General features: G+C 43.6%; 1 protein-coding gene across 1 annotated transcript in view; it reads left to right on the forward strand.

The window, feature by feature from the left end:
- The first annotated feature begins 252 nt into the window (after positions 1 to 252).
- Positions 253 to 24,638, forward strand: part of TNFRSF1B (TNF receptor superfamily member 1B) — a 34,902-nt gene continuing 10,516 nt past the window's right edge. The window contains exons 1-3 of the mRNA XM_067566659.1: positions 253 to 507; positions 18,814 to 18,916; positions 24,326 to 24,454. Of these exons, the coding sequence (XP_067422760.1) occupies positions 283 to 507; positions 18,814 to 18,916; positions 24,326 to 24,454 (457 nt within the window). The 5' untranslated portion in view covers positions 253 to 282. The remainder of the gene's footprint in view (positions 508 to 18,813; positions 18,917 to 24,325; positions 24,455 to 24,638) is intronic.

A 24,638-nucleotide genomic window follows, 5' to 3' on the forward strand; every position in this document is an offset into this window, starting at 1 on the left:
GAGGGGGCCGCTTTGCCCAGACCGGAGGCACGTGCGCTCGTAGCGGGGCTCGACCTTTGGGGGCTGGATCGGCTCCTAAACCCTGCCTGGCTCCCTTGGGCTATTTGTCCCCCCCAAGTCCCCCCACCGTGCAGGGCCGCCCATAAGCGGGGGAAGGGGACAGCTCTTTAGCAGCAGCAGCCCCTCACAGCGCGCCAGGAGCCCGCCGTGACTCCCCCCCGCCCGCCCCGGCAGCTCTGAGGTAAAGCCGGTCCCGAGTCAGAGGCTCCCGCCCAGCCCCGGATGGAGCGAGCGGGGGAGGAGGATGTGATGTTATCCCGCCCGGCGCCGCCCCGCTTAGCTGGCTCCCTGCTGGCGGCGGAGCTGGGTGGTGGTTGCCGCCCGTCGGCCCGGCTCTGTCTGGGCTTGCCACGTACCGGTCCGCACGGCGGGGCTGCAGGATGGGGCCCGGCTCGCTGCTGCTGCTGCTGCTGCTGGGCGCGGCGGCCGCGCTGCCCGGCAAGGTGGGTGAGCTCTGCCCCCTCCCCTCCCCTCCCCTCCCTGGAGCCGGCCCCTCACAGCCCGCCAGGGCCTCAGCCCTTTCCCGGCACTCGCCTGCCCCTCCCCCCCCGTTGACTCAGAGCGGGCGGTGGGAGCCCCTAGGCTGGGCGACCGTTGAGGGGGTCTGGTCGCACGGCGTCGCGGCACACTGAGCCCTAAGGGCCTCCTCCACTCGCCGCTGCCTCCCCGGACGGCTCCTTCATTAAACCCCTGCTGCTTCTCCTTCTGGGGATACGGATTTCACCGCCCGCCCCTCATTGAACCTGCCCCAGCCCCATTCCCAGAGGTGGGAGCCCTTCCTGGGAAGCCCAGAGTCCGCATTCGGATGCCCTAACCCGTGCCACAAAAAAGTGCCTCTCTCCAGCGCACCTAGCTCTGGGGGCACCCTGCTGCTGCTGCTGGTCATTATCGGGGGTTATTTGCACTGCAGTGCGGCCCCAAACGTGAAATAAGCGCCTGTCTCTGCTCCCGGGGTGGGGTGACACATGGGGCTGGTGTGTAGTGCTGGTGCCAGGCTTTTTCTGAGGTAGCCCCGAGCGAGAGAGAAAATAAACGGCTCGTTGTTTTACTGTTACGACTACCGCTTGTAATTCTCACTCTGCCGTCCTTTTTCTCTGCTTGCGCCCAACCCCCTTGGAGCGATGCAAACCCGTAAATCCCTTGCACCTTTACAAATGTCACGGCTTTTTTTTTTTAGCGTTGTTACACAGCCAAAGCAACAGCCACGGAATCAGCTTTAGCGCTATAGCCACTTCCTCAGACCGTTTGCTTTTTTTGCACAGACTGTGTGCACCCTAGTTACTGTGTGGATTAAACAGGAACATTTGGCTGTACTTTGAGACGGTTTAAAATCCGCTCTTATAGACACAGAAAAATCCTTTAATTTAGAGCTACAGCTGGGACTGTTCCTCTTCAGTCTTCAAATTCAAACTGTTTCTGTCTGGCAGAGCACATAATTTTTCAAGTGGGAAACCTTGGGAAGGACTTTTTGACTTTGAACATTGTGTTTACACACTGTATTCCTGGAACTGATTTTATTCTTGGAAATGTACAGTGCTGCAAAGATAAATAAAGTTTGTCTGGACCTGGTCTTGTGTCCTTGCAGACTCTGATCCCCCATAGCTTGGGATGTGCAGAGAATCCAAGATTTGGCTCTTTGACGCTTGTTTATAGCAAATGTAGAAGTCTGGAGACCAGAATGGCATTAGTGAACAGGACTAGGAATCTGGAGAAAAGAACACCAGATATATTGAGATATTCAAAGAGCTGAAAATAGCATGCAAGCAAATTTACATAGCGGGGGTGGGACCTGGATAACAGGACCCCAATGAAGGTGCGATAGAGTATGTCCGTGGGACCTTGACACTGACCTCTATGCACAGTACAGTAATGACGAACTGTCTGAAGTGTCATTTGCCTTTCTGATATTTAGGGAGAAGTGATTTTGAAGTAGTTCTAGTGACCTGTATACATTTAAAATACCTGAAAAACAAACGCTTTATATAGGCTATGGCATCTTGGGCTGATGTTATTTTGATAGGTACAGAATTGGACATTCAAAATTTACCTCCAGCATGCTGATATATTTCAAGATCTAAAATATTTCCCACATAGGGGAAGCTTTGATAGGATGTGCAGTTTCTTTATGTATTTATTTATATTAATTTAGGGTTTGTAGGGTGAAAAGCTAAATCTGACCAACAACCAGGATGTGAGCATATATATTACACCTGGTGTTACACAGTGGTATTTTAGAGGGATTGGATACCTTGGTGGAGTATAACAGGTTAGCAAGCTTTTCAGCTACAGTCTTCCGATTTGAATTCAGCTCAGGTAAGTAGTGACTGAAAGCTATTAGCATTTGGTTGCCAGTTTGTCTGCTTTTGTGCAGTGAGTCGATGAGACGACCACAGGACTAAGGGTATGTCTTCACTTTGCCGCCATTAGATCGATCTGTCTGGATTGATTGAGTGGTCAGTGAAGACCTGCTCAATCGAGCCGGAAGTTGACACAATAAAACCACTCCCTCAAGTGGCATTAGCACAGCCTTGATGAGAACACAGTGAAGATGCTGAGTAGAAGAGGAGTTACGAAGTTGATGGGAGTTACGCAAGCTGCACAGAGTAGCTTGCGTAACTCCCGTCGACTGACGTTGAATTTCCAGGTAAGCGTAGACCTGGCCTTAAGACCCATCACAAAACCATCACACTTAGCCCTGCTTGGGCCCCTTGCTGGCAGCCAAATAGAGAGATCAAAGATTGACTGGGTTATGGACAGTGAATTCCTCTCTTCCTCCTATATGTAGTCCCACACTGGTGGCAGAGAACTGGGGAAGCTTCCACCATCACTGCCCAAGCTGTACCCATTCTGTTGACAAATAGGGGTATTTGGTCTTGTGGGCTGTGAACCTTCAATCTTTCACCAGCAAAAAATAAAATAAAATAAATCAGATGCTGATTAAAAAACAAAACGATAGCTTCAAAAATCACCCTCATGATTTGGAAAAAGAGATCTCCTGGCCATTAGTGCAAAACTTGATTAGTTCAAGGAACCGGTGCATAGTGGGCCTAATGAAAGCTCAGCATTTTATTTGTGGGCAGGAGGATTCAGTGAGGGGAAACTAGTGAAGCAAATAGCTCTTGAATGACACACTTTTTCTTGGTTTTTTTTTTTTTTCTTCTCATTCAGTCTGAGTTACTTGAAAGATTCTTGTCAGTCTGCACTTACCAACAGGAATTGAGCCTAAATTTTGACCTTTCAGTCACCCAGACAGAATATCTTGGTGTTTTTAATAGAAGTGGTGTCAGCAGACACAAGGATAAATGTCTTTCATTTTACAAGCTGAGTGTGTCTAGACCTTGGCAGGATGTGTGGTGGCCATGATACAAAGCCTGGGCAGCCGAGGGATGGGAATGGGGGAGAGGTTGTTAAAAACCTAAAGCAAAAGGCTCAGAATAACAGTGCTGATTTCCCTTGCTTGTCTCACTACTAGGTCTAGGCCAGGGGCTGTGTGCCAGTGCTGGTGTGCTGTTGCACACACTTTCATTTGTGCTGGAGCAAAGAAGGAGTTCCGTGTCTCAGACTGTGAACAGAGCTGTGCAAAGCTGTACGTGCCACAGAGAAAGTGATTGCATACAGATCATGCCAGAGGACAGGATAAGAGGAAATGGGTTCAAACTACAGTGTAGCAGATTTAGATTAAATCTCAGGAAAAACTTCCTAACTATAAGAATAATAGGACAATGGAACAGACTGCCTAGGGAAATAGTGAAAGCCCCTTCGCTGGAAGTTTTCGAGAAGAGGCTGGATAGCCATCTGTCTTGGATGGCTTAGAAACAACAAGTCTTGCATTTGGGTAGGGGGTTAGACTAAATGACCCTTGCGATCCCTTCTAAACCTATGGTTCTGTGTTTCCATGTTTTTAACATACTGGCAAAAATGTCACTAATGTTTGCAGTTTGTTTGGTCCAAAGTCTTTTTTTCCACTGTCAGGTATAGGAATGTTGAGAATACCAGTTTTGCTGCTAGTTAGGTTCCTTGAACAGCATACTTTTTGGAATTCCTTGTAGCTAAAGATGGGCCCAAGTTGCCAAATTTGGAGCCATCTGTGAATTTTCCCTAGGTCTGTGGAGCCAGGTTTTTGTTTGGCTGGTAAGGGTATATCAAGACTGCAGTTAAAAACCTGCAGCTCCCCCATGCCAGTTGACTCGGGCTCGTGGGGCTCTGTCTAAGGAGCTGTTTGGGCTCTAGGACCCTACGTGGTGGGAGGGTTCCAGAGCTCAGGCTGCAGCCTAAGCCCAAATGTCTCTACCGCAATTAAACAGCTCCTTAGCCTGAGCCCTGGGAGCCCAAGACAACTGGCACATGAATGTCTAATTGCAGTGTAAACATACCCTGAGAGAGAACTAACTGCAACATTCAGATCCAGATTCCAGTTTCCCCAAAGGATGGGAGTGTTAGGATCTGGGTTTTGCTTTAGGCCCATCTTTTCTTGTACTATTTCCTCTTTTTTCCCTGTGACGTCAGAGTGTGGGTATCATGCAAAGAAACTGTAGTCTCAGATGGAGCACAATGCAGAATACACAAGAGGAAGGAGACCTGGCAATGACTGAGGATAATGCACTAACCCCCTTTGTATGATTTACAGCCCTAATTATATTAAGCCAGAGTTAAGGTTGTAAATATGTCTCCATACCTTAACGGGAAAAAAATCTAGTTAGGATATCGTAGTTTAAAATACACAAACACCTCAGAACCAGGAAATTGTATATTAAAAATCCCCCAAAAGCCACATTACAAGAAGCCTTTATGAATGTTTCCCCTTAATTTTATGTAATAACTTCTCCTTTTACGCCCTCTCTCTGGGCAGTCTCGTCTCCTCACATGATTTCACCTGCTATCTTTATGCTAATGACTTGCCTATCTTCTTCACTCCCACTCTGTCCCCTCTCCATCCAATCCTACATTTCCACTTGTCTCTGATGCCTCTTCGTGGATGTCTCAGTATCCATTTATATTTCATATGGGCAAATCTGCTTCATTGTTTTTTTCCCTCTCAAACTTTCTCCAAGCCCGCTCCCTCTCTCTGCCAGTATTGCCAACACCATTCTCCATGTGGCTTCAGGCATTTTAATTTGGTGGTCATCTCTGATTTCTTCCTCTCGCTTACTCTGCACAAAATGACAACCTTCTTTTCATATGCTGCGTGCTGTCTTAGATTGTAAGGTCTTTGGTTCGGGCCTTGTCTTCTTCATATGTGTTTGTACAGTTTCTGCCATCTTGGGTTCCAGATCTTGATCCAGGCCTCAGGACACTATGCATATAGTGTAAAATATTAGATAAAAAAAGACTAGAAAACTTGATGGGTTGATTACTCAGGGCTTGTCTATGCTTACAGTGCCACTGTAGTGCTTAGCGAAAATTCTACTTACGCTGGCGTGAGAGCTTCTCCCGTTGGCGTAGGTACTTTACCACCCTAAGAGGTGGTAGCTATGACGATGGGAGAAGCCGTCCCATTGACATCATGCTGCCTAACCAGGAGTTCGGTTGGTATAACTGTGTCATTGACGGATGTTGATTTTGCGTGACACAGTTTATACGGTCATAAGTTTGTAATGTAGACTAGGGCCTAGTCAGTGAAACTGAGTGTTGTATCAGTGCATGCACTGATATAGTCCCGTCATTGAGCCCACCAATACCAGAATTAAAGGAAAAATAACGCAGCTTCATAACTATTCTTATAAAGTTCCCCATAGTTGTTAGCATATGCTGTGACCCTGCATATCCAAACATATTGTTCGTGTATACCCAAGAGCACTGTATGTCTTAGCTATATACGCCAGTGATGGTTAGCTGAGCAAGATCATAGAAAATGAACAGGATATATGACTAAAATCTCAAAAGTATGATTCTCACCTTCAACCTATTGTTGAATTTTGGTATTGGAAGATGTAACATCAAAAGTAAACCAAAGTTAACCATCAACAACAAATCAGAATGCCACTGACAACTGTGGTCTCTTAACAATCTGTCTCTGGATCTGATATTACAGACTAGATTCAGATACAGTAGTAGACAAGCACCAGTGAAGAAAATCAGGTGGCTCGTAGGATTTATTAAGTATTGTTGACTGGATTCTGATTTTTGTCTGTCATTGTTAATTCAGAATAACTCTACTTATTGAGGTTACACCAGTTTTACATCAGTATACCAACAATCAGATTCTGGCCCTGCATCTTCATGCCAGAGTGTGGGCCAGGCATTTTTGGACACTTACATTGTTTTTGCGCATTGCGAATGGGTTCCATGCATTATAAAGTTTCCTACTTTCCCAGTTTATGCAGGGGAAAATGTGCTTAGATACTGTGGTGATCGGCAACAGTATAAAACCCTAAGATAAGATAGAAAAAGAAAATCCCATAGCTATAAGAAAAAAAAATACAGATCATGATGGGGTTGTGGGGCATGATGGTTGGGGAAGGAGAGTTGTACTGTCGATTGCTATCTGAGTGTGCAAAGCTCCTTGCTTATAGGGTGAAATTCACCCTTGGCTAGAGGACCTGCACAAAGCATTAGGTAGTTCATAGGCCTTTTTCTAGCCATCTTTACTCCTAGAGAATACAGGATGGATGAACTATTCATTCATACAATGGACCCATAAAATTAGAGCAGTGTTGGCAGTAAAGTGATTTTGAAGAGTTCAATGCTTTGAGTGTAGCTCTTAGGGCCGGATTCTGATCTCAGGTAGGCTGGCATTGCACCCCTTGACTTCAGTGAGCATTGCCACTGTGACCCATCCGCGTCTAGGGTAGACACCTGAAAATGCCAAGGTCAGGGCAGGCTGTAAAAGGAGAGCAGATTCTCTCAGCATTGGTGGGTGACACTGAAGTCAGATTTCCCAACCAGCCACAAACAGTGCTTCTGATTCCCCACACTAGTTATCAAGAAGCCAAAATAAAAATATACACAGCCCCCTTTACTGCATTTCAGTCTCTGGGTTCCAATGAGCCACTAGGTCCGGTAAAGAGAGAGTTATTTAAAACTCTATGCTCTTTACCAGAAAGGTTTCTCCTGACCCCAGAGGGTCAGCCACAGTACCAGATCAATATAAGTTTGGATCTTACCCAAAATACCACGCTGCCAGCCAATCCTTTAATAACTAAAACTAAAGGTATATTATAAAAAGAAAGAAACAAACGATAAGATACATGTTAAAGGATTAAATCAATCAGATTCATACAAATGATTTAAAAGTCCATATATATCAGGTTTCTAGTAGAATTGTGGAGTTTGCAGGCTTCTATAATCCCTCTGGTGTACATCCAGTACCTGGATGGGTCTCAGTCCTTTGTTTCACAGCTTCAGTTCAGTTCAGTTGTAGATGAGTTGATCCAGAGGTAGGTTGGAGACTAAAGACAAAATGGATGTGGGACAGCTGCCTTTTATGTCCTTTGGGCTTTGCCATGCTGCTTGTGGAAATTTACAGGAATAAAGTATGAGTAAGTCCCGGTGACTCATCAGGTATATCCCTGTCTTCTCACCCTGACCCATTGTACTTGTGAATTTCTTAATGGGCCATTAAGCAGGCTGTTGCTGCAGCCATTCTGTCTGGGGTGTTGCCCAGACACAGCATAATTTGAAATACAGATATATCAATCATATCCATAACTTCCATTACACATATAACACAAGAACATAAACATTATCATCTTACTTAGCACATTACAGCCTTTCTAGGGGTACCTGACATGGCATATCTCACATGAATTGCTGTGATTTTGACATATTGATGTTAAAAATATAATAAATGCTCTCCCCCCGCCCCCAATCCAGCCAGCGTGACAGCCACCATCTGAGAGCAGGATTTGGCCCTGGCAGTATTTGTCCTCCAAATTACCAGCTAAGATATTTTAAATAAAGCTCTTTTTTCCCCCTGTTGCTGAACAAGATCTTGTTGCATCTCTGAACTAACTGTCTTTTCCATAGCAACAGGTTCTGATGTCAGAGCATTGGTGATTTCACTGTGGTTTCAGGCGGGTAGACCAGGGTTACGTACAGGAGGCAGTTCCTGTTTAAAATCCTCCACTTAATTTGAATTTGGAGAAGGCATTTTAACGAAATGTTACCAGTACGTGCTGTGTAGTAACATAAAGGGCTGCAATGTAGAAGTTCCTGGATAGAAGCAGATCCTGAGGTCCAAGCAAAAAGGGCAGGATTTAGAGAAAGTCAACATGATACTAATAATACTTAGTGTGTGTGGAGTGCTTCACATTGTCACAGCGCTGTGCAAACTAGGGAGTGGCCTGGGTAAATCCCCTGTGAACTCTGGGGAGGATCCTTCTCTCAGCTTCTGAGCTGGTCTGTTAGATGGACCCAACTCAGTGCCTAAGGCCTTGTCTACATTAGCACTTATACCGGCAAAACCTTTGTTGATCAGAGGTGTGAAAAAAAACACACCCCGAGCAACATAAGTTTTGCTGGCATAAGCGCTTGTGTAGTCACATTTATGTCAGTGGGAGAGCATCTCCCGCCAGAATAGCGCTGTCCACACAAACGCTTATGATAGCAAAATGTACGTCGCTCAGGGGTGTGTTTTTTCACACCCCTAAGTGACAAAAGTTTTGCCGGCATAAGTGCTAGTGTAGACAAGGTCTCAGTCTCAAGCTTTGGGGAAGTGTGACTCCAAATCTGGATTTGAACTTTACGACCCAGGCCCACCTCTAATACAAACATTAGGGTCTGGATTGTGGTGGGGTGTGAGAGTTGTCTCCCAAAGGGTCTATCACAGAGGCCAAGCACAGTTGCAGTCCCTGCACTGCATGGAATGCAGAGATGCTCTGTGCTAATTTATCTTCGCTGGGGTGCAAATCATTCAATGGGGGCAGGGAGGAGAAGGGGCCATAGCTCATTTCCATTTTGGGGATCTTTGAGCACAGGCTTGTTGTAGATGGGTATTTTGATGAGCCATTGGCTGCAGCCCTGGTTTGGTACAGAGGCTGCTGCTAGCTCTCTCATGAGCATGCAATAGGTTAGGTCATTGGGTTGCTGGGAGTCTATAAAAAACACAGCAGAGTGGAATGGTGCTGTAAGCATTTGTGGTTTTAACTGAATGGAATAGAGTCCTGGGTCACTGACTTCTTGCCTGTAACCTCTTCCTGTGCTCTCCTGTGTACTGGGCTTGTTCCCTTTTGTCCTGCTGACATCCCAGCACAATAGCAATATGCCAAAGTATGTTCGACGAATGTACAGAGGTTGCAGTAGAAAACAGTTTTATAAAAGGGTGACTCAAATCTCTGGTGTAAGTGTCTATGCATCCTCCAAATGTTTTCATTTTGTTTAAAGAGATTTGTACAAATTCTTTCTTCCTCACATGCTATTGTCTAGTCTGAGCAACTCGAAAGTTGATCCTAAGTATTGAGCACAAGGTTCTTCTCAAACTCGTCTTTCGCCAGTTTGTTACTCTGGGTTATGCCTAATTTGCTTGTAACTGAGACTTTAATCTGGGATCAGATTTTATTCCTGAGTGATGTTATGAGTCACTTCAGCCCATAAAAAGGTTTCACATTTACAGTATTCTTTTTCAAATAAAGAGTTTATTTTCATCATACATATTACGTGCAGTAATTAGCGGTACAAATTAAAGCAGAGGGAGAGATGAGGTACACAAAAACTGGGTGGAATTTAAAGATATTGGGTCAGACCCTGGCCCCTAATGCATCTGTGTTCTGTCGCTATCTGGTGCCAAGCAGCCGTAAAAGCCAGTGAATCTATATGTCTGAAAATTCCCCTGGCATAACGGTTATCACACTTGTCCTCTTCTGGCCCCTGACATAGGGGGAATGGGTTGGAAAAGGGGAATCTTCCTTTGGTCAAGTAAGCTATCTTTAGGACAGCTTTGCATCAAATGAGACGCCTGGCTTTGCCCTTACAGACCAGATCTGGTTCACTGTTCTTGACTCTGCTCTTGCTTACACCAGTGTAAATTAGAATTAACTCTGTGGAAGTTTCATCAGTGAGATTAGAATCTAGCCCATTGTATTCAGCAATGAATTCAAGTCCAAAGTGTTAAAATTCTTTTTAGTTTCTCATAATGCACTTTAGTTTTAACTGATAAGAAATTGTCAATTAAACCTACATCAGCAGCAGCCACCACTAATCAGATAAACTTTGTGTGATCGTATCAGTCAATACAGGCACCATGTCGAGCAAAATTTCTAAAAGGCAGATGTGAACCTACTGAGCAACAGGTTTTCCTGTCTCTTCGACTTCCAGGCCAGTATTTGCAACATCTAAAAGACTGTGCAGAAAATGAGATAAGAACATGTCTTGCTGGGAAGCCTCACCAGCAGGATAATTTGTGATGTGGTTTGTTTTATTTCTCTCTCTGTTTTTGAAGTGAAGGTTTAAGATTTAAAAAGTTTCTGAGGTGTGTTTGACTTAATACAGTTCAACATGACTTAACTAGAGAATTGCAGCTAGAGCACTTGATGGCCTCCTCTTAATAAACAAGCTAAGAGCTTCAAATAAAAATAATTTGGCAGAGAGCCTTCAGAGAACTATTTTCCTTTTGCTAGTTTTTGCAGCAGAAGTGCTATCAGCTCACATTTGCAAATGCTGTGGTTTCTCTATTACTTGTTACTCTTCCTGTGAGATTACTGTAGCAAAGCCCAGCCTTAACAATGATCCCTGAACCTAGAAGTTTTTGAAAACATTTTTTTTCCTGTTTATATAAATGAGAATAATTATAAACAAGAATTAATCAAACCTCCTGCTGGTGAAAGGGGCTGCATTGTCTGTCTCAAAGTCCCCAACCTTGAAGCTGTTGCTCAGTGAAGAGAATGTGCTCTGGAGCTGCAGACCATGCTGGCTTTTGGAGCACATTATAACTGGAATGTGGCTCCTTTAAAACTGGCTTTGTTTTCATTCAGGGGTATGCTACAGAGCTTGAAAAATATTCTATGCACTCAGCAGCCAGGCCTGACCGAACCTATTGTCCAGGAGCTATGAGAGATGAGGTCCAGGGGGAATATCCTGGTGAAAAGCCCACCAGCCTCAGGTGCTGAGAAGATGGAGGGCTCTGGGACTCCTACCTTGCTCAGGACCTCCACCTTTTATATCAGACTCTGGGGTGTAGGGATCTAATAAATTCGAAGACATTCTGTGGCTACTGAAAGGGAGAAGGGGTTTCCTGTCTGTCTTCTTCACCCCTTCCTGGTGCCCCTAGGATGTGTGTGTGGGGGGGTCTGTGCTATTCAACCCATCACCCCAGAAGCCTGTCTGCTGTAAGCTGTGTTTGTGCATGCTTCGGTGCTGGTATGGAGTGGAGACTATGCTGCTCTACCCCGCCCCCCTCCAGCCTCTCCTGTTGGGTCCCCTTCCCCCAGTGAATGCACACATTTGTTCAGAGATATCTGAAGTAGCTGCAGATTGAAAGTGTCCTGATTCTGGTCAGTTTCACAACCACCCACAATGTCCACAGTATTTTGAAGAACAGTTTGAAACTGACCAGCGTCCTGTCAATTTCGCTTTGCAGACTCTGGAAGGAGGCACTGGGTTGGTTTAATTCAGTAGATTTTCTTTACAATCACCATAAGTATTCAAAACTTTTTATTTTTTTAAATGAAAGCTTACATTTGACAGAAAGGGATGGCTCAGCCCCACCTTCACCTGATAGCGAAAGTCATTCAATTGACTCGCACATTCCTGCTTAGGGATATTGCACTGTCTGGTGGGACCTAATGGTAGAACGGTCTTCAAAGAGCTTCCCATAGAGTGCGCACACACACCCTCTCTATCCCTCCCCTCAGCGTCTCTGAACAAGCTGAGGGGTGGCGGCAGTGCCCTTTACCACCTCAGCACCTTCCAACTGCTGTGCCAAATGGAAGTGAACCACTCTGGTCTGTTCAGATCCAGGGTTTTCTCTGTTCTTGGGGCATGTCGACATGTGCATGTGGATGAATGCGAAGCTTGTTGCTCTGCATTTGGTAAAGCGCTATATGCAAGCTGCAACAGTAGCCTGCACTTGGAACTCCTGTGCTGTTTCTGTTTGCATCATGTGTGTGTGCAGGGCTGGCTTGTTGTGAACTGGGTGTTGCATTCTCAGAGGGTATCCTGTGGGACTTTGCTTCGCTGCACAGCAATGTACATCCTGGGATTGTTTTTGCTATGAATTGTGAGAAGCCAGGTGGCTTCAAATTTTTGAGAAATCCCATGTCTCCACCCCTCTATTTACCCTTTGTGCCGGCTAGCACCATTTTTATATTGTTGTTGGCCTGCATGGACCAACAATGTTCTGCTCCACTATGGTGGTAGCCATGATCACACAGAGTCTGCTTGGGGTGTATTTCAGCACTCAAAGCTGGGCAAAATTGGCTTTGGAGATTAGCTGTCGCACTGCCAAACAAATGAGGTGGCAGCACCAGCAGCTCCTCTGGCAGCAGGAGGAGATTCAGCAGTGGTGGAAGGGGGATGAGAGCAAGGAGGAAGAAGATACCAAGCAGTTGGTACTAGAGGACCAGTTCCTGGGTCAGCTACACACTATGCAACACCATTTCTAGGCTTGGGAGACCAGTGTGGATTGGTGGGAAAGGATTGTTCTGTGGACCTGGCATGACCAGAAGTGGCATGAGAATTTCAGGATGGGGAATTTTTTTTTTTTGGATATGTGGTGAACTGACTACAGAGTTGTGGAGGTAGCATACCAATATGTGTTCCCCCATGCCCGCGGAGAAGCAGGTCGCCATTATCATCTGGAAGCTAGCCACTTCAGAATGACGCCAATCTGTGGCCAACCAATTTGGTGTGGGGAGATCAACTGTTGAGGCCAAAATTGTGCAGATGTGTCATGTCATGAAAAAGATACTGTTGCACCAGGTTATAAAGCTGGGTAATGCTCAGAAAATTACTTATGGTTTTGCACTCATGGGTTCCCAAACTGTATTAGGCACATGGATTCCATCAATTGCCCCATCATTTGCAGGGCACAGAAAGGGGCATTTCCCCAATGGGTTCCAATGGCTGGCTGACCCCTGTGGCAGGTTTACAAACACAAATGCAGGGTGGCCAGGAAGGGTCTAGGATGATAGGATCTTTCGGCGCTCAGCTGTATTTGCATTCATTGAGAAAAGACATTTACCCACAGGAACCTCATGGATATTAATGGTGTTGGGGTTTCTCTGGTTATTCTAGGACCTGGCTTATCCCCTGCTTCCCTGGTTAATGAAGCCATTCACAAGCCTCTTGGATAGAAGGAAGGACCTTTTTAACTACCAACTCTGCAGTTGCAGAATGGTAGTGGAGAGTGCACTTGGCCAATTGAAAGGGAGATGGTTCTGTTTGGGGAATAGGTTTAAAAGCCGCTGAAAAAAATGTGCTGCTCATTTATAGCAGCATGTTGCATTTTGCGCGATATTTGTGAGACTAAGGGAGAAACCCTTTATGATGAGTGGGAGGCTGAGGTGCAGACACTTACCCGGCAGCTCGAGTGGCTACCAAGGCGTCCCATAGAAAATGGAAACACCCAGGGGATATTATGAGGGATGCCCGTTGTTCTTGAGTCTCATGCCTGAAAATGTGCAGCTGTTAGCTTGCGGAGGGAGGTGTCTCGGTTGATCTTGAGCTGTGTGGTATAACTTGCTAGAGGTGGGACCCCGCCCGTGACTTTTCCCCTTTATGTAAAGGGGGTTTTGGCTTCAGTGCTGTGGTGGGTTATAATGGATGAATTTTAAACTGGTTTCATTATGAGATGACAGACGGTAATGTAACAAATCAAAATACAGTTTTAATTGAACCAGTATGAAAACAACTGTTGTTTGAAAATGCACTTAACCAACAAGCTACCAGACCCCACCTGTGGAAAAACCATTAAAAAATAGGGCAGCCACCACTGAAAGGGCATGGCATGGCAGGACAGCTAAGGGGGGTTAGAGTCAGAAGTGGGTGTTTGCCTTTTCTCGTCTTGGTTGTGGAGCTTCAGGGGTGGAGAGTCAACTGCCAGTTAGCAGAGCCAGGGGTCAAGCCAGAAGTTGGAGGCCAGAGCCAGGACTGGCTACTGAGGATTGGAGGTGAGGTGTAAGGGCAGGAGGAGAGGCAAGGATCAAGCACAGAGCAGGGGTGAAGCAGGAGCCAGGAGTGGAGCAGGAATCAGGAACAGGATTGGGTGCAGGAGGCACGTGCAAGCAGGGTCCAATGCAGCCACAACAGGAAACCACCTTGATGCTCAGATAAACTTTGTGTGTCTTCTCCTGGCTTGGACCAATTGATGGAGCCGGGTGATTGTCTAATCACAGCTCCTGTGGGTGGTGCTTTGGCTGGGGCTGTAATCCTAGTAACTTCTCAGCCCACACCAGGTTTCAGTAGGCTTTGGGTGATGGCCAGGATACAGCAGCTATTTTGGGGACTCCCAAGACCGGGTTTAAGACCTGCAACATTACCTAGCGGACATCTGCTTTGCAATGTCCACAAACAGGTCTTTGTGCCGGTGGCTGGCCACAAGAGCTTACTACAGTGATTACTTCTTCTCAGAGGGCAATGAGATCCAGGATCTTCGCACAGCTGTAAGCAGCAGCACGAGGCACGTTGTGCGGGTTGTGGAGTAGAATTGCTGTAGTATCACAAGAATCCAGAATCACTTGAATCCAGGAGCAAATAGGCAAAATCTGGCTCCATGCCAGCTTTTAAATGGGGAAAGGGTTGTCCTGGGAACTTGACACCAGAGCAGAGGAGGGCACACAGGTAAACAGGTTAGTAACCACTACAAAGCAATATGGGATAGCCATTGAAAGCGTGCAAATTAGAATGTGTTTTGTATCATGTTACAGTTCTAACTATTTCATCAGCCAGACACCGCTGCTGGACACTCATCAAAACCACAGTAAATGTATAGCTTGAAAGTTACTGGGCCGCCTTCTTTCATTTTCATGATGACTTTGCATTTAACTAGACTTGCAGTTTATGGACTTTTTACTTTCTAGTGACAAATCCCTGCACACAAAAAGAAATTGTGTAGCTTGTACACCACTGCTTTGCAATTTTTTTTCTTGTAATTTCATAGCACAATAAACAATTTGATCATCAATACTCTGGTTGAAAATCCCTGGTCCATCAAAATCAGCTGTGATCAAAATTACCTTAATTGCAGTTCGGTGGATAAAACCCACCCCAGAGCAGTAGGCCCAGAGCACCGCTTGAAACGTGGTTCTAGTCTTCAAAAGTGACTACATGACAGTGGCACCTTGGCAGTTCTGCTCCCTGTGTGTATTCAGAATCATATCTCCTAACTTTTTTTAAATAAAGATACGATTTTACAACTTTTTACTCCTATCAGGCCTTGTGAGCCATCACTGCAGGGGGAGAAGGAGCTGGATTATGCTGTCACTCAAACATCAACAGAATTAACTCTGGGACTGATCTGGCACTACTGAAATGGACAGGAATCTTTCCTTTGATTTCAACAGACACTGAATGAGACCCTAAGTTCCTCTCCTCTGCAGCCTTTAATTACACCCAAGCAACTACAGTGAAGGCAAGAAACCCCATCCCTCTCGGCAAAGAACCTGTGCCATCAAACCCATACTGCCAGATGAAAGCAGGAAGGGATTTTAGCGTCGTCAGTACTTTCTTCTACCATTGTGGACTTCAGAGACCTCATACTTTAAAACCTGATCAAAATAAAATTACAAAATTCTTCCTCTTACAACAGCGATGCCTCTTCTAAAGGAAAGTGGCTGACTCCGAGTCTTTTTCTTTTTTTAAACCTATAAGCATTGCAGGTCAGATGAACAGAGAACAATCACAAAATACTCTGGACTAGGTCTTCAGCTGGTATAAATTAGCATAAGTCAATTACTTCAATGGATAAATGTCTGAAAATCTGGCCCTTAATTCTCAAAGCAACAGTGGTAACAAAAAACTCAGTGTGCCTTTAAAAATAAAGAGAAGCTTTTTGTTCGGAAGCAAGACTGTAGGAGTTTCCTGAGAGAGCAAAAGGGCACAGCTCACGTCAGAAAGTACTTGACGGTGATTAACTCAATGCAGAGTAAAAAGACCACTCCTTGAGACTCTGAGAAACCTCATTAACACCTCATTATTATTGTAAAATTTGTATAAACTTGGCGAAGTGCCTTAAAACATGGATAAAAAGAGAACTCAAAACAGGAACAAGCTATCTGGAGACTGGCAACAAGAATATCCTTCCTCCTTAACAAAAAACGTGTTCATATTCCATTATGTCTCCTCTTCAGCCACCAAGATAGAGAGCCACTTCCCACTTTCATTTAAAGGGAAAGTAGCTGTTTTTCTTCTAGCTGATTTAAAAAAAAAGGGGAAAACATTTCTAGGAGTATTTAAGAAGAGGGCTCAGAAAATCAGCCCAGTCTGTGGCAATCACCAGCAAGACTGGCCTCTTAGACCTTGGATCCAGCAAGTGCCCGGAACCAGGAGAATTTAGCCTCAAGATCCTCCTCAAGGAGAAGCACCTGCAATCTTTTTTGCCTCTCCGTTTGAGTTTTGGATGTGAAAGTCCAGCAGATGGAACATCCGGAAGGAGAGTGGCACTCTCCCAAGACTTCAGGCACCTAATGTGGTCATCCGACACTAGGAAGTCAGCCAGACTGAAAGCATCTCTTGAGTCCCAGCTTCTTTTTCTTCAGCTCCACCATGACATGGAACCAAGGCTAACTAAATCACTTAATTATCTATACTTATCACTCAACTATAACTATACTGAACAATTATCAAGACACACAGGGCGGGCATGTCCACATGGCAGTTTTGAAGTAGTTAACCTGCTTGTAAAACTAAAGCCCTACTCATGATGCAGTGCATCACAGTGCATTAAGTCTGCACTTAATGGAAAATCTGGAGTCCTCTTGCAAAGTGGACTAAGTTTGCTGAGAATTGAATTAGTTTACTCTGCTGTTCATGGGCACGCAACAGTTGGGTTTTTGCCCTCCATGTTTTGTGGCAAAAAGCTTGAATCAAAAATCCAGACTGCAACAGCTACCTTCATCCTAGATTTTGGGAAAGTTCAGATTCAGATAATCCAAACTTCACAAGTCAGGACTATCTCTGTAATGGCCTGAACCAGCAACAATATAAAACAACCACAAACACTGGGCAAGTTTGAAATCTGATCTGAATCCAGTTCCAGATTTTATAGCTTGACCGCATCTCTACTGTTTAAAACTGTCAGTATTACCAATCATAAGATTGCAAAAATCATGAGACAGGCACACCCAAACAAATCATAAGATAAAAAAACGAGGATTTTTTTTACAAAATATATTTTGCAGGTTCTTTGTATTTGCCTTCTGATTTCTAAGCCTTCAGGCTTCACTTGCTTCATGTTTTCTAACTACCTCCACATCTAAGAAAGCTAGAAACTTAATTCTTTAAAAAAATGAGAACTGAGATTCACGTGCAGTCTCTTCAGTCTAGCTCCTGGGGCTTCAATAAAAAACAGCAAATATCACAATACAGGCAATAAAAATCACAAGAGTTGGTAACACTGACATTGATGTTAATGGGGCCAAGTTTTCACCAGGAAATTTCAGTGGCATTTGGAATCTCTTTTGCAAAGGCTTTGAGACTTATTGGGGGGGGAAGGGGGAAGTCTCCTTTAAAAATAGTCTGTAATGTAGTGTTTTATAACTTTGCCCCTTTAACTTTATGGGTTACCTGTTTGTTATTTTTGAAACATTCACTCGATAAAAAACTTTACCTTTGGAGCAGCCCATAAAAGAAAGCAAGTTATCATTAAGGTTCGCCAGGACAAGGGATGATGATGAGGACACAGAGATAAGATACTTAAACATGCCTGAAATGACGATTTAACTTCTCTTCAAGAACTGCTGGAACATAGAACAAGCTTCTGCCCTGGCTGCAACTCATTGGGGTGTGTAAAGCACAAAGGATTCTTTCTCCAAGAATCAGGCAGCACAGACAATACTGAAGAGGTTTATTCACGATATCGGGAAGTCTGATAAGTCAGCTTCAACTTCATGGTGTTACAGTGGCCAATTATATACACTTTCTTATCGATTACATAGTATGTTTTAAATTCTTTATCTATTCACTTGCAAATATAGACATTGTCCCATCCGGAGAGAACAACAGTGATAATGGTCATTCCATATGTGCAGAGACACTTTAATCACTCTACTTAAATCAAGGATGCTAGGGTTACACTCGAGGTGGGGGGTAGGGTGGAGGAAGAAGGGGGGTGGGGGTCCTTACAGATAGGTGGTAGATGAGGCAGAAATTCTAAAAGCAAATGTGCTGTTCTCATTGGAATTAGAATCACTAAGAGGACATCTGGCTTCCTGAGCCATCGGATGCTTACACTAGCCATTGTCCTTGAGGCTCAGGTTTGCTCGTTAGCCATTTAAATGAGTTTCAATTTACAACTTGTTAGCTGAAAACAACAGATGTAAGTTAGGGCAAACTTTGACCCATGCTACACCACAGACTGAGATGGCCTTAGCCTCCTCTGACTACTGGGTTATGCATACAACAGCAGCTTGAAAAGAGAGGCTGCAAATACGTTGGTTCTCTAGTGCTATCTCTTCAATTTCTGCTTTATTATTTATTTGTGTTGAGCTTGCACCTAGGAGCCCCAATTAGGGATTGGAGGTCTGTACACAATGAAATGATGTTCCCCTTCTCAAACAGCCTTACCTTTTTATTGTTCCTGTATTTAAAAAAAATAAAACACACCAACAGCGTTAAGGATGATAATATGTTTGCATCTGACAACTTTTCCTTTCATTTTCCTAGGAATATTCATTGCCTTATACGCCGCAGTCCCAGCAGTGCAAAGACCCAGGCTCTGAATACTTTGAAAAAAACATTAATAAATGTTGCAGCCAATGCCCTCCAGGTAATGGATTTAAGTTATTTATGACTATTACTGTGCAAAGCTAAATTCATCTGATTTCTGGATAAATGTGGTGTGTCTGCATCATTGAGAGAACCAGAGGAGTCGCTTGTTTTTGCTGCTTTAATATACTCCCAGCCATAAGACCTTATTATGTTGTTGATACTGGGATTGTAAGAAACATTTACCGCAGTGCCTGGAGCCAGTCGCCTGAATTAGTTTGTTATAAAGTTGGAAGCTGACCAGGGTTTACCAAAAGGTTCATCTGGTTTGCCGAACCTTGGAATGAGTCTGGGGCCAAAGTGTTATCTGACATCATTTGGATCCTGTGCCAGCAGCAGCATGGCAGGTTTGGCTCTTTCACGGCAATGTTGGGGGTTTGTTGGGAACTTGCTAGGCTCTTAAAAGAGAACAGATGCAGCTTTACCTGCCAATTTTTGTGCATAATCTTTTTATTAAAATATTTGTAAAAATATATTTTTAAACAAGGAAAAGAACATCTAAAACTAATTAAACCACCAAAAATGAATCCTCGCCCTCAATTTAAGATTAATAGCCAATATCAGCCCAAGCACAGTAATAGCAAATATACTGTTAATCCCTGTATGGAGTACAATGCAGTATTTACACAATATTATTAGGTACAATCTACCTCTGGGTAGATTATTCTATAATTGTTCATTATGGAGTTAGTTGCCTTGTTCCTGTGAAGCATCTAGTACTGACCGTTTTCAAAGACAGAACGCTAGAGTACATGGATCACTGGTCTGATTTGCAATGGCATTTCCTATTTTTGGGGTTTCCTCCGAGACCATTTCTACTTGGTTTATTCAGAACACCTTGTCCAGTTCTGTGAGAACACTTCATCCAGTTCTCTGGGCTCTAAAACACTCAATTCGACTCTGGATTTCCTCACTCAGGTTCCTTGATTTGGCATACAGCAAAGCTATGCCGAGCTGATCAGACTCAAGCATAGGGGGTGGGTATAAGATGGACCACGCATCTAAAATTACACATAAAACTTCTTCCTTTATATACATTCACACATTACATTGTATTTGCTATACATTACATGTGTCCATGTGCTGTTTACATGGAACCTGATATTTACTTTCCAGGTTTATCTCGTCCATAGTCCCTAGCACATCAGGGTGTTGCTGCATATCTTAGCTAGCACAGATATTCTTACTCCAGCATACTGCTTGTCAAGCCCCTATTTACAACTTAACCTTCCATTCACCTTTCCAATTATGCCCACTAAGAAATAAGGCAAGTTACTTATGTCAAGCCAGGCCTACACCTATGCTCCAATGATATTTAGTAGTGATATCTTGTTGGTAAGTAGTTATAGAACATAGAAAGCATTTTTTTTGGGTTGCAGGTGAAGAAATTTTAATTGCTGTTTGTTGTAATTGCCCATCAGATATTTTGTTAATACAGATACGAAGCCCAGAAAGAGATCAGAACTTTTGCAGATACATTGTCATGAAAGAGAAGAGCCACTAAAGTTAGTCTGACTCCCTTGGCATTTACATCACAATATGCTGAGCAGATGTTCTTAGTCTCTGTAAATGCAAAGTTCCTGTCACAGAGATTTGGATGATTAAGCAGGAAACAAGCATGTACTGAAGCAGCCTGAGCTGCTCGAATTGACTAAAAATGTCAAGAAATATCTTTTGGGTTTCCTGTGTTAGAAACGCAATGGAGGCAAATGTCATGATTCATATTCAATCCTCATACTTTTGCAGTAAATAGCGATCAAGCTTCAATGCCACCCTCTCCCCTTTATTATAATATTTCACAATAACAAGCCCAGGACTTGGGCCAATGCATAGGAAACAAAGTCTCTGTAGTTGTTGATATTTGTAAAGTTGAACTGAAGGGTTTTTAGCATTGATTTATAAAAAGGCCCAGAAATTTGTGCCTATATCTCTTTTGAAAAATGAGATTTAGGCTCATAAATCAATTAGACTTTGCAATGCTGAGCACAGCAGTGCCTAAATAGCTTTTAAAAATCTGGGTCTAAGAACCTCAATCATTAACAGGAAGCATGGAGTGGAATTAGAAATTGTAGATAAAATATATTTGAAAACAAAATATTTGGAAATAATTTCCCCTGTTACTTAACTGTCAGGGCCTGGCTTCATGGTTCCCTGTGTCTCCAGTACATCATTAATCCCTAAAATGGAGATTCTCAAAATAGAGGCCACAACTAGTTATGAAGGGTTTCTTGGGGTGCTTTGGTGCTCCCCTTATTGAGCACGCATGTCCTCCAGCATGTTCCTGTATGTCATGCTCCTATACCAGATATGGACTGCTCCAGAGCTTCCTTCTGAGCGATATACACCAGGTGTGTTCACTGTAAAACCCTTCAATGCTCTGCCTGTTTGGCTGAGATTAGCTGAAATGAAGTACAGTAGAATCTCAGGGTTATGAAAACCTGACTTACAAACTGAGCAGTCAACTACGCGCCTCATTTGGAACTGGAAGTACACAGTCAGGCAGCAGCAGAGAGAGAGAGCGACACACACACACGCACACACACACCCCCATAGTGCTAAACACAAATTCCTAAAAAAAACAAAGGGAAAGTTTAAAAAAAAAATTGGATAAGGTAAGGAAACTGTTTCTGTGCTTGTTTCATTTAAATTAAGATGGTTAAAAGCATCATTTTTCTTCAAGTTTCAAAGCTGTGTTAAGTCCATGCTCAGTGGTAAACTTTTGAAAGAACCACTGTAATGTTTGGTTAGGTATGAACAATCTCCATCCCCGAGGGGTTTGTAATTCTGAGGTTCTACTGTATGTCTCCCACAGTGCCACTTAGTGGCTGACTTGTATAATACAGTTCAGCATTTCATTTCATCTCCTTTTAAGTTCTCCATTCCTACCATTTACAAAATGAAAACTATCCCACTGTTTTTGAAGTTCAATATGAATCGATCTGTTAAGTGCCCCATAGTCATTCTGGTCTAATTACATTTCCTGAATGCGTAGCAACTTCATCATCTGGCTGTTTGTTAGCTGCAATGACTGGCAGTGGTCTGTTTGGAATCCTTGAGGCATCTTCTTGTTCTGCATCTGCTATCTGTCGAGTTAGTTCTGTTCATTGCTCTCTCTGAGGAACAGACTGTAGATGTCAGTGGTTTCTGTTGAACTCTCCACTGTCTGTCTGTCTCGATTACATATGATATGGACCTGAATTTTTTCCCCCAACAGCTGGAGTTGTCCATTCCCCCCCACCCTCCGATCCAGTTTGACATGAACACTCTCACCATGTTCTACACCTGGCAGTTCTTCTTTGAGTGCTTGCTCATGTCCATTCCCAATTTAGGTGTGTGTGGTCACCACATGCACTGGTGCCGGAAACTTTTTCCCTTAGTGATACCTGTACCAACTGGCTCTAGCGCCCCCTGCAGCTATGGTGCTTTCAAGCAATGGTGCTTGATCCAAGGCTTTTCCACGGATGAGGGTTAGAGAAATTTATGGTATGTTGTCAGTGTAAATGAATCCAGTCTACACAGGTGTTTGTAAAAGTTCTCACATGTCCATACGTTTGCCAGGTACTCCTTTTCAATCTCTGCATCTTCTTTTTCTGCTTCTGAGAGTGTGCAAAAAAAAAAAAAAAAAAAAGCAACTGGCTTCCACTCAGAGCCCTGTTGTTGCAAACATACCCCACCTACGCTGCAGCCGTCTGCATTGGCACTGACCCCCATTGTGGGTTTGTACACGTTGTAATACTTGATAACTGGTGCTCTTGAGATCATTTATCTTACCTTATTGAAGGTAATGTCTTGATTTCACCCCCATAGCCAAGATTTGTTGGACTTTAACAGTTCATTCATTGGTTTTGTCACTGAAGAAAGGTTTTGCATGTTTCAGCCAAGGTAATTTACCATCCCTGGTATGTATCTCCATTCTGGTATCCTCATTGGTGCATTCAATTCTTGAATTGCTTTTACTTTCTTGGGGCTAGGACTGGTTCCATCTTTTATTGTTTGTCCCACAAACTCTATATAGGGTAAGTGGAAAACATGCTTTTCCATGTTTAGCTTGAGTCCAGACTGACTTATTAGCCCGTAGGACTTTGTTGAAGGTTTCATTGTGTTCTTCCATCAAAGAGCCAAAATATCATCTATGAAAACTACAACTCCATTTGTGTTCATTAACAGTTCTGCCATCTTTCTTTGGAAAATGTCAGGTGCACTGGTAATCCCAAAAGGTAATCTTGGAAAGCAAAATCTTTCAAGGGTGTGATAAATGTAGTTGGTTTAGCACTTTCTATGGCTAAAGGAATGTGCCAGAATCTGCTCCAAGCATCCGGCTTGGAGAATATTGTAGCTCCTTTCACTTTGGGGAGGAAGTCAGCCAATGTTGAGAGGAGATATTGTTCTCTCAAAACTGCTTCGTTAAATCTTTTAAATTCCATGCAGAGTTGTATTTTCCCATTTTCCTTTATAACTGGTATTACTGGGGGTTGCACATTGCTGTTGGCTCAGAGATTTTCTCGATTATGCCGATCTGCTACATTTTCTTTAACTCAGTTTCCACTTAATGAAGTAATGGGCTAGGAATCCTGTGAGGGGTATGTACAAACAAATATTCCATCAAGTTCTTCTTTCTTCCTCACTAGGCCTCATGGCTGCCATGCTGCAGCTGAGCAGGCAGTTGATCTGTGTTCCTTTGATCTCTCACACTTTGAATGTGAAGCTTTTGTCTTTGCTTAAATTCTTTGCTAAAACAATGCCTTTCATGTTTGTAAAGTGCTTTGAGTTCCTTGAAAGGAAGGTGCCAAAAGGTATCAAATATTTTTATTACACACCAGAGAACAAATTCTACCCTTGAGTAAATGTTTGCAACTCGAATTTAAATCAATGGGACTTGAGTACATATATCTGTGAATCTATGGTAATTCTAAGGTGCTTATCAGCTTGGTATCCAAGTGCTGTACAAAACTAAGAACTATCTTAGGTTGAAACAACGAGAGTTCTGTGGCACTTTAAAGACTAACAAATTTAATTTCAGCAAGCATAAGCATAAATTTGTTAGTCTCTAAAGTGCCACAGAACTCTCGTTGTTTTTGCTGTATACAGACTTACACGGCTACCCCTCTGGAACTCTTCTATCTTAGGTTGGAATTTGGTATAATATATATTGCAATATTTAGGAACGAGGATAAGGAGTTGAAGTTGCTGTGGCAATTCTTCACTCGTGTCCTTTAATGTCTCAGTCTCACCATTATTTTAACATCTATATTGTGGTTATCAAAACCTCTTCATGTTTCTTTTAATCAACGAGCAAACAGGATGATGATGAAGGGAAATCAGTCCCACAGCTATGAATGAAACTTACCGCATGTGCAATTCCTACCCAGTCATTCCCTCCAACCAGACATTTTCAATGTTTATTTTGTAGGTTACCATGTGCTTCAAGGTTGCAATAGCAGTGCTGACACAGAATGTGCACCATGTGAGCGTAACATGTATACAGCGATCTGGAACAGAGCTCGGCGCTGCTTTGGCTGCTCACCTCCCTGCAGAACCGGTATGCTGAAGTCATTGCTTGGTATGCTTTTGCCTTGGCCAGCTCTGTTTCGTTTGAGTGGTACTGAGAATGAAAAGGTGATCTAAATTATACCCTAAGTTGAAACTCACCTCTGTGTCGAGAGCCTGCCTGGGCCCTGTTTAAGTCTCACTTAAGCTCTGTTGTGAAGACAGAAGTGGCGTGT

Source organism: Emydura macquarii, unplaced genomic scaffold (genome assembly GCF_026122565.2).
Source record: "Emydura macquarii macquarii isolate MOO-44397 ecotype Brisbane River unplaced genomic scaffold, CSIRO-AGI_Emac_v2 contig_2768, whole genome shotgun sequence".
Lineage (NCBI taxonomy): Eukaryota > Metazoa > Chordata > Testudines > Chelidae > Emydura > Emydura macquarii.